This window comes from Lissotriton vulgaris, chromosome 1_1 (assembly GCF_964263255.1).
Source record: "Lissotriton vulgaris chromosome 1_1, aLisVul1.2, whole genome shotgun sequence".
Lineage (NCBI taxonomy): Eukaryota > Metazoa > Chordata > Amphibia > Caudata > Salamandridae > Lissotriton > Lissotriton vulgaris.
Window position 1 is genome coordinate 1433273185 of NC_141685.1, and position 10893 is coordinate 1433284077.

Below are 10893 nucleotides of genomic sequence, written 5' to 3' on the forward strand. Positions count from 1 at the left end.
GTTCAGCACAATTTCTCATCAACTCACATTCATCCATCTACCCATACACACTCATTCCCCCACTGAACCATATACTCTCACCCACACACTCACCCATTCTGCTGTTCACCCACTCACACTCATTCACCCATTCACCAAATTCACATTGCCTTCCTGCCTCACTGTTATACTTTCAGTTATTTAAATAGGTTATTGAAGGCAGTAGGTTGTATTTCAGTCAACTTGTGATGTTTTAACAAGATAGTCTACCCGCTGTAACATTCTCACAGTCAACCACTTAGTTACTCACTCAACTACTCACGTAAGATCATTCCCCTACCTACCTACCCACACAACAATTATTTAGCTTTCTTCCACCTTACATCATTCACTTACTCACTCATATTCACACATCCGCATCAAGCTTCCCACTGCCATTCACCCAATTCATATAACCAGTCATCACATTAACCTAGCCACACAGTCAACCCCCACCACATTCAATGACTCGCCCATTCACACCCACTCCCCAAACATCACTCATTGTGTAGCCAGCAATTTAATTAATGAAAAGCTATACATGTGGCGTTCTTAGTGCGTGTTTTATTCTCCCTGCAGATCACCTCTAGATGTCTACTGCCACAACAAACACATTTAATCTACAATGGGAGATAAAAGAACCATACGTAATCCTAACAGTATAAATAGTTTTGCACTGACCCCATTGGTGCTGCAGAGGAGACAGCAGAGCAGTTAGAAAATAATTGATTTTTTTTCTTTTTTTCTCCAATTTATTTGGGCACTTTTTTTGAGGCAGCTGCTGATCCGGTCCGCTTACTTGAAAAAGTTATGTTGGGTCTCATTCATCAGGATTCCTTTTTTACAGATTTATTTAGTACGAACTCGACCCTAAGGTATTCTCTAGCCCTTTACATGAGCATCAGTTATATTAAACAAGAGCACATTCGAATTGTTCTTTTTTAGACACGGGGAGACTGAGTTAAGCTGACCTCAAGACTCTAACCGGACTCCCCAGTTCCACAGTCATTACACCACACCTTTATTTCTATTTCCAAACTATACGGCTTTTCGTATAGAGATTAAAACCTGTTTCAAGCCTCTCTAAATTCACTAAACTAATACGTCCAGAATGCAGGTTTGTACACTTCTCACCTCAGACATATGTATTCTTCTCAGTGAGCCGCATTCCTACCTATATGACAAATGTTCCAGGGCCTTATACAAGGAAGCTATGACAGGAAAGGGGCACAGCCCTTGCGCGCTTATACAGGAGCCGCTGCTGCCCTGAACCCTAAAAACTCCTTTCCTCACTCTACCTCTATTCTTCCCTGAACCCTATAAATTACTTCCCTCCCTTTACATCTACCTGTCCTGAACCCTAAATAAAAATCGTCCTTTTACCACCACCCACCCATGAACCATAAAAAACCTGGCCTCTTTACCTCGACCAGTGCCTGAACCCTAAAAACCCCATTATTCCTTCACCTCTGTCTGCCCCTGAAACCTAAAACAATTCTACTTCCCTTTACTACTACCCCACCCAAACCCAAAAAACCCTTTTCCTTCCTTTACTTCGACCCGCACCTGAAGCTAAAAAAACTCCTTACCTTCCTTTAACCCTACCTTGAGCCCTAATAACCCTCTTAGCTTCCTTTACCACTGCCACGCCCTTAACCCTAAAAACACCTGGACTCCTTTTACCTCCACCCATGCCTGAACCATTAAAACCCCTTACCTACCTGTCCCTGACACCTAAAAAAAAAACCACCTCCCTTTACTTCTACCCTACCTGAACACTACAACCTCCTTTCCTCCCTTTATCTCTGCCCACTCCTGAACCCTAATTGCTACCTCCCTTTACCTCTACACTCCCCTAAACCCGAAAAACACTTTACCTCCAGTTAACACATCCCTGCCCCTGAACTCTAAAGACCTCTTACCTCCCTTTTCTCTGCCTTCCCTTTACCAATACCAGGGTCTAAACCCTTCACCTACACTTGCCCCTGATCCCTAAAAAACCCTTCCTCCCTTTAATTCCTCCAGTACTTGAGCCCTTAAAATGTCTTGCCTCACTTTACGTCTGCCCTCCCTTACCATCCTTAACACTTAGCCATCTCTTGAATGTTTAATTTTTTTAATAAAAGATAGTATAATTATGACATTTGAAGAAAAAAACGTACCTCCCTGGTGAAATACCACAAAGGGGCCTGCATGGGACTAAAGTGTAGCAGGGTAAAGACTGCATATCCCAAGGCAGTCACCCGGTGAAACTTTATCAAGGTTTCAGGAAACAGAGCCTTGTTACGCTTTTTCTTTTGTCCTTTAGAAATAAGTAATAATGATTTATGTGATGGCTATGAACAACTTGTACCCCATAATCACGAAAAGATCCAACAATAGCAAATTCTCCTAACCAGAGTCACTAATCACTGTTGGCTGTAAAACATTTGCAAAATTTGGTGTCCCTTTGTAGGAAAAATGTTACCCATTCTAAGGATATTAAATTAACCACTGTTGACAAATGCAGACTTTGATCCAATGGCAGTGTCTTCTGTAATACCGGGGGGGGGGGGTCAGGTGTGCCCACTTCCTTTTATTTTTTTAATGCCCACTTGCCCCCGGGACCTGGCCCATCCGGGGGGCTATAATGTACACAAACGCAGGAGACTGCACTTGTTTTTTTTTAATTTGAGCTGCAGATTTGTGACTCCGTCACAATTTTGTGGCAAATATATTTTTTTAATGTGTCTTCTTTTTGACCTAGTGGGATCCCTGGTGGACCCTAGGACCAGAGTTAGGAGGTCAGAGTATTGCTACCCTGTCCCCTTTTCTTTTTAACATTCAATATGGCTGCCAATACTTCCTGGTTGAGGTGTTGGCAGCCAATCAGATATCAGCATGGGGACTGTTGGATCCGCACCTCTAAATATCCAAATTTGGATTTCCTTTTGTATCTCCAAAACTACAGAAGAGGTTTACACCAGAGAGGCAAAAGCGTGATCACTATAAAATAAGCCTTTCTGCCAAATTTGGTGCAATTCCTTCCAGCAGTTCAGGCTGTAGTCGTGTTCAAAACCCCTATGAGAATTAACATAGGAAATGCACTTTTTTCTTTTACCCCCTCCCTCTTTTTCATAGCTCCCACATAACGTATCACCCCAAAACTTTCCATGCACAATTGGAATCGGTGGAACACTTTTTTGGGAAAGTGCTGTGAAGATTTCTCAAACAGCGCCAGAGTTAAAAAAAAAAGTCAAAAAACACTTTTCCAATGGACTCATGCTCCTACCATTATCTCAGAATCCCCAATATTGCCACCTCTTCACTTCTCCACTCTCTACCCTACTCTTTAATGTGTTCCCTGTTGTCGATGCCTTTATGCGTTTCTAATATTTTTAGACAAGGGTATTTAATGCACACCTTTTAAACCATCTGATTATATACCTGAATGTGTTCGTGAATACGTTAAAAATGTACTCATGTTGTAGCATGACCTGAGGCTTTGGGGCTACTTATAAATAACATTAAAATTCAAACAAAATGCTTCATTTGATTATTTATGGTTATTTTATTTCTCCCTACAGCCACTTGTTTTTGGTGCCATGGTCCACAGAGATGAAGCTTTTGAGACAATTTTCAGCCAGTTTACAAAAATAAATTCTTCAGCATCCAACGGTGACACATAGTCCCATGCCAGATGGAACGTGTCTTTGGTGTTTTTCTCTTTTCATCTTAACAGTTTGAGAATGAAATTAGATTGGAATATTCCCATTATCAATTTTGAAATCATTTGGTCATGGGGGTTATATTTTTTGTTACAGATTAATTGCATATTTTTATACATATATGCCTTCACATTTGTTTTAAGTTGTTTTTGTTTTTAGAAGGCTGAAAGAAACGCTGTCATCACTATCTGCCTTGCACAGAAAGCACTTTTATCTGTTGCCTTTGCAATCTCTTCATCTCCGAAAACTCCATTGTGTTTAAAGTAAAATTAGTAAAATAATCTTTGTCCCTGAACTATAATACTCTCCATGTGTACTTTGTTTTCTGAGGGAGGTCCAGGGTTCTTTGCTTGGCTAAACTTGAATAGTTGGAAAGAATTGTGGTGATTGACGTGCATTTTTCATCTTTCATCTAATATTTTTTTCTGGACTATTGTGATTGTAATTCTTCAGCAACTCCCTAATTAGTAAGGCACATCATAATATTTTTCTTTTCCACCCACATGGCCAGAGATTCCATTTGTATGACCAAAAGTTGATACTGCTGGGAGTAACCAAAACACTTAATACAGCATGTATTCAGCAGAACAGAATTTGTTTTATGTATCGCCTTGTATTTCAAGTAGTCTCCTATTTGTTTGTCCCATTAGTAAGCGCAATATGTGCATATTTTTGAAAGTGTAAAAAAACAATTCAAACCCTATGACCATTACTCTGGGTAATTGTGTAATATAACTGCACCTTGATGGGGGTCTTGCTTTTAAAGCCTACCTGCACTATTTCCTTTTGAACTTTTACAATGATTTTTGTTTTTCCTTTTGTTGGCATTGTTTTACCCATTTTCTTTTTACTAAATGTTTCAGTCAACAACTTTGTTCATGTGTTGTTTAATATTATACTTGAATACATATCTGCTTGTTGTACATATTAATTTTCAGCTTTGGTATTCCTTAGACTTCCAATATGGGCACTGACTAGCCACATACGTACTAACTCACTTAGGTAGCAATGTACCTCTCTCCTCTGTGCCATTTGTGCTTGTTTCTCCTACAAGTGAAAACTATCTCTAGCCCTGGCCTTAAACTTGCCCATGATCATTGTAGCATTTACAATTTGTAACCAAGTTCTTTCAACTTTGAATAATTTATCACCTGACATTTCTGTAGGGATAAAATAGTACTTTATCATAAAACACATACTTAGGGAATACAAGGTTAACATACGTAATTAGTCAACTGTTTCTGGTGGATCAAATAGTTATTGATTCTCTTTTAAAATATATTCTTGAGACCCTCTTGCAGGTCCTTACAGGGTTTAATATAATTTCATTGAAATCTGTTCATATATTAGTACAGAGTTCCAACAGCATACACTCCTCTCAAATGTAAATGATTTAGCTTGAGACACTTTGCCTTTGACGAGTAAGATTTATTATTCCTATTTTGCTCAAAGAATATAAAATTTGCAAATGTAGTCAGCTGATTTGAATAATTGATTTCCTTGAGTGTGCATTTCAATTGAATTTGTTTGTGGCTCGATTTACTGAATCCATTACAATGAGTCCACCTACTAACACATGAAAACATAGAACATAACAATTGAATGAGTGATTACTGTATTACAGCCATTTTGTGCTGAAAGTAAACCACAACCTAATATTGAAAATGTATAGAATTTCTCCATCAATATTATTCTTTTCAAGACATTTCAAGCGGCTTTTATCACTTGATTTGTTTCATAAGGCAAATGATTCAATAGAAACCAATCAGAACATTTCAAATATACATACCTTTGTGACTGTCTTTCTTTTGGGCACACGTTATTGTTAGAGATTGGTTAAATGTGAGAGGACATTTGAAAACCATTCTATATATATATATATATATATATATATCTACACACTGAGGAGTAAAATTATGCCTCCTGGAAGAGAATGTGCACTTAGTCATGACAGTTACTCTAATACACTTTTACATATCAGCGGCTTATTAACATCTACACTGTTAACACCATAATTAAAAGTCCAGAGTATTTGCCTTGTCTGTGAACTATGGCTTTATCTAGTATCACTTACGCAGTCAGCCTCAGACTAAAATTATGTGGAACTAAACAGGTGTCTTTAACAGATAAAACGTTATCCTTTCTTAACAAATTTTCCATTTTAAAATGGTTTAGAATATAGCTGATTCGTTATGCGTCAACGTTTTTTTATGCTTGTGATTTTTGTGTCCAAGAATTGCGGAGGTAGGTGACAGTGCTTGATACTAGGAAAGCTGTTCTTTTTGTTACAAACATTTAGAGTCAATACTATTTTTAGATCCTGATGCGAAGTATTGCAGTGGTTTTTGAAAAAAATTTGTTTAAACCCCTTGACAGTTTAGTTTGTAATACCTTCTGCGATTGACACTTGACTTGTATGCATTAGGATACTATCACTCCTTTCGTAAATTGGATAATCTTTAACTCTACCCTAAGTCATGTTGAAATATTGTCCTATAATGATTGACTTATTTGAATGGAAAATTCACACCGTAAACATCTATATATTGTCAGTCTGGTCAGCTGTTGGAAATGCAGTTGTGGTCTTACAAAGCAAATCGACAATGAAAATATAGTTCAATGAGAAATGTTCAAGTCACATCTAATTTGAAATATATACCTATTTTGTTAATAGATTTCTGGCCTATTATTTAGTAATACATTTATACTGATTTAAACTTTGGATAAACACTGTAATGTGAATTGGTACTTTCTCCTTGGCAAGATGACTACAGATATTTTGAGTAATTGGAGGCCGATTGGATAAGCAATGTAGAAATACATCTACTGTTCAGTGAAAAAAAGCAGATTAACAGTGTTTTTTATGCTTTGTACTGTAGTTCGTTCTGTTTTTTACCAAGGCATTCACCTGAAATACATTTACTTGAGTATTTCATGTGTTAACTTTGACTGATTTCCATGAACTATGTTTCTGCTCAGAATGTTTTAAACCATGCTGCTGGACTTAAAGCCCTATTGCCCAGCTAAACTTTGCTGGATGCAGACAGAAGAGCACTTTAATGGACATTAAGAGTTTCTTGAACATGGTATTTAAAGTAATTTTAACAGAGCAATGATTGATAATTTTCAGTACAAAATAACTGGATTTGTATAGTGAAAACATTGTGTAGCACCTGTTTTAATGTAGAGGAATACATAACTATTGAACATTTTGTTCTGTTACACTTACATTAAGTGATACTTTATACAGTGCTGCACAGAAAGATGTAGTTACACTGTAATGTATGTACAATAGTTACATGGCATTACACAGTAATTTTAGGGCTGTATTTGAGATTACATTAATTCTGCATACGCTTCTCCTGTGTCCTGATTTTAGGGCTTTGTACAAACTCTCACTGCTTTCCCTATTCAAAAAAGCAATATAATTTTGTAACTTGTTGCTTATTTGTAAATGTAAACATGTGTAGTCAATATAATGTACAACATTTAGATTTAGTTTGAAATGTTACTTGTCATTTACTGTTTGCACTTAGGAATATCTACTTTAGGGTAATGGTACATATAGTTGTCTCCCATGATTTTGTCTCTGATGATCTACATTGTCTGAATAATTCCTGCTGAGAGGAGGAAAAAACACCCAATTAAAAGAGAATACCACATATGCACACAGATTGTATAGGGCACACCACTATAAGAGGCCTGCCTCTTGTTTTTAAAACACTGAAAAATAAGCTTGTAAATCTGTGCATGGACTGAATGGTCTGTTTCTCTCCATTCAGCTGAAGGTTAAGTGGCATTTTCTTGTAGAGGTAATAGCTCCTCAGTTGAACTTCTGTTATCCATAACTATTTTGGTTTTTGGGGGAGTTTCCTTAAAGTACTTGCAATGTTGTGAAATAATTTGCTTTGTCAACCAAAAGGCTGCGAAATCCCTGGGTCATATCAGGCCAGGCCTCTCTAGATAAGGTTTAATCCTTTTGGATTCCAGGTTTGGAAGCATCTTATGGCCCCTGTGAATATACACATTTAACTGTATGGAAGAATGGAGTTCTGCTTAATAAAATATTGCAATTATCCCTTTGATTCTGGTGCAAATCATGCACAGTAGGTCAATGTCCTGTAAATGAAGTGGTTCCAAGTACTTCTAGTAAGAATTCCACTATGCCTAGTGATTGTGTTACTTGCAGGAACTAGTGTTGAATCATCTAATGCGGATCAGCCTCTACAAAGAGAACATGGATTTTTAGCATTTCTCTGTTTGTATTTTCCTTGCTTGGCAGTGACTTGCAGTGACATGTAGGCCACACAAGTCAGCCTGAAAGACAATTTGACTGTTAATGATGGTGGATAAAAGGGGAACGCTATGCTGCAAAACATGAGAGCCTAACCAGCGCTACTGATTTTGAAATTGGCCAGAATTAAGTTGACAACATCTTCTCACATCATGTATGCAGGTAATTCCAGTGGAGGACTTGTCTCTTGAGTAGTTTCTCTACACTTTGTAGAGGGTGAAGTAAGCCTTTTCAGTTTAGCATCTGATTCTATTATCAAACTGCCTGAAGTGATGAATTTAAGTGGGGATACTGGGAACTGCGTGGGCGTCTCTTGGACAAATAAGCAGAAATCTGTTGGGAACCCAGTTTTTGCAAAAGTAAGTATTTCATCCATGTGATGAGTCATAACTCTAATTCTTACTTCTGGGTCAAGTGCCATGTAGGATGACATCACCCAGCACCTCTGGAATGATGCATGCCCTTTTCCTGGGCACATGCTTGAAAATTGCTATAGGGTTTTCAGCCATACTTATGATATTGTGAAAAGGCTTTCAGACCACCAGACACTCTACGCTTGGAGTTCCCTGTAAATGTAGCTTACAATCTCCTCTTATAAATGTTAGGCCAGAAAACAGTTGCCTGGTATGTAGTGGGGAAAAATGATGCCCTGTAGGCTGAAAATAGATTTTAAACTGCTTCAGTCAGGACTATATGCAAGGTACAAAATACCAGATGTGATGAGGTTTACATTTGAATCCACAAGACATTAAATAGAACACAGTACAAGTGATGTCTTGTACCTAGAGTATGGATCTGATTTTCCTGTAAGTTATGCCCCACTTATGGATATTAAAATCGAGATTGTAGTGTCGGAGAACAACACAGTCAGTTTTCATGTCTCAAACCTATAGGGGGCAGAAGAAATGTAACTGTCCCTGATACTCTAATAGTCTGTTGACTGATTTTCGCTGCTCTGACTGAGCAGATTTACTGGCCGATGATTGTGTACCAGCCTGTTGTAAGTAGAGGGATGCATTGAATTTTAAACTGAAATGCTATTGTGTATTTTTAGAGATGAATCCTCTAATCTTTTACAAAACATTCCGTTTTAGGCACTAGAACTAAGATTAAATTGTGGTCAGTTTATTTCATCGCTATATCCACATAATATATGCCAGTTCTCCATGCCGCCCGAGAGGCACTGCTTGGTATCGAGTTTACTTTGTGGAACAACTTAGTTGGACCCTTTTGGGGCAAGTGGTTTGATGTGGGTGTAGAGATCATCAAAATCAGGAATGGGGAACATAGGTTCAGGAGTGCCAGACCCATGACAGATTTTCAGGCTACAAATGACTATATAAAAGATTTTACACTGAAATTCTTTATATTCAAACTTGAATATACTGATCTGTAATATGGAGCTATTACTTGTAGACCTACATTGGAAACACCTCTAGAATCTTGCATCTCTGATTCGATTCACCCTTCTCTCTGTGAAGTACCTGACAAAGTGCTTTGGATTCAGGCCAGTTTTTCTTTTTCATATTTTGTGGGTAGCTGTGTCAAGCATTTCTGGTGAGGCAGCTACTGTTGCCATAGTATTGAGGCCTGTATAGTGGTCTGCTTACATGTGTGGTACAGGGTGTGCTCATTAGCTTACTTACAGGTGCTATTGGTTTCCACCCCTGGCATGAGTTAGCTGGTTGCTGATGATCTAGGGAAGGGTACTAATGGGGAACACTAGTTTGTACATATGTCTCATGTTTTACAACAGTGATTGGTTGGATTTCCTTTAATGATAAAAAGGAAGATGATGGCTTATCACGGTTCATTGTTTTGCAAAAGTGGCAATTATTTTTTTTAAAGATAAACTTCGCAAATAGCAGGTGCACTCTGCCACGAAGAGTTATTCTCATTGGATGCCCCCATAAAGCTTTCCTTATTTTCGGGGTATCCAGTCATCAATGTCAGTTGCATCACTGTGTTAACCATGTAGCCACAAGAAATTAAAATGTCAGAGCTGTTTGTTCTGTGTGGCTCCTGAAAGGCAACTTTGTAAATATGTAACAACTCTTAAAGCAAAGCGAAGAGTTTTTAAAGAATAATGTAAACTGGGAAGGTGTTTCACTTTAATTTGAAACACTGAGATAGTGAGTGTTACATTTTTGACGTCTGAAGAGTTTATATTTGAAGTTGTGAATACAGATTCCTTATCAATGTAACTTTTGTTCTGGGAAAGGACATGCATTGTGCACAGAACTGTAATAATGAAACAATATGCCCTGTTTTTTAAGAAAATCTTGTGTATTGTTAAACAATGCGTCTTGTATAAATTCCAATTTTTTTATGTAAATAAAATCTTAAAAATATTTGGTGTCTTATTTATTACATCATTTCGTGTCATTTTTTGCTGAGATGTCTAAGATTCTTATTACATAATACAAGGCAACTTATTTTTTCAGTAGCCATGGGCCCATCTAATAGATCAACATGATGGTGAACTTTTTTTTGTGTTAAAAGTATTTTATTAGTTTGAGAAAAAAAAGCATACAATCAGGCGGAAGAGCGACACAGACAAAAGTAACAAGATACCGGATACTTATGGCAAAGCAAATAATTACATATATCAGTTGTTACGATTGAGTATCTAAAAACAGTTTAGGCATTAAAGGACAAAAATTTGCGCACTAACAGGGTGTGCAAACTAAAGGCTCAAAAAGGGACCATAACTTATACGAGCTGAATTCGACGGGTGGACTTAGTGCCAAAGAGTGTGGCATAATTTGTATTGCTTGTATATCAAGAGTCGCCAAACAAGAGAAGAGAATAAGAGGGAGGAGAAGAGGGGGAAAGAAAATAGGGACAGGATATCTGCTTAATGAACATAGTATT

General features: G+C 37.6%; 1 protein-coding gene across 4 annotated transcripts in view; it reads left to right on the forward strand.

The window, feature by feature from the left end:
* The window catches only part of GRAMD4 (GRAM domain containing 4), a 535734-nt gene extending 530536 nt beyond the window's left edge, over positions 1-5198 (forward strand). For 2 of the 4 annotated variants that reach the window (XM_086967284.1, XM_086967288.1), the window contains one exon: positions 3585-5198. In XM_086967284.1, the coding sequence (XP_086823410.1) occupies positions 3585-3686 (102 nt within the window). In that variant the 3' untranslated portion in view covers positions 3687-5198. The remainder of the gene's footprint in view (positions 1-3584) is intronic. The other 2 variants (XM_086967277.1, XM_086967286.1) reach the window with 1 other exon arrangement.
* Positions 5199-10893: the final 5695 nt, after the last annotated feature.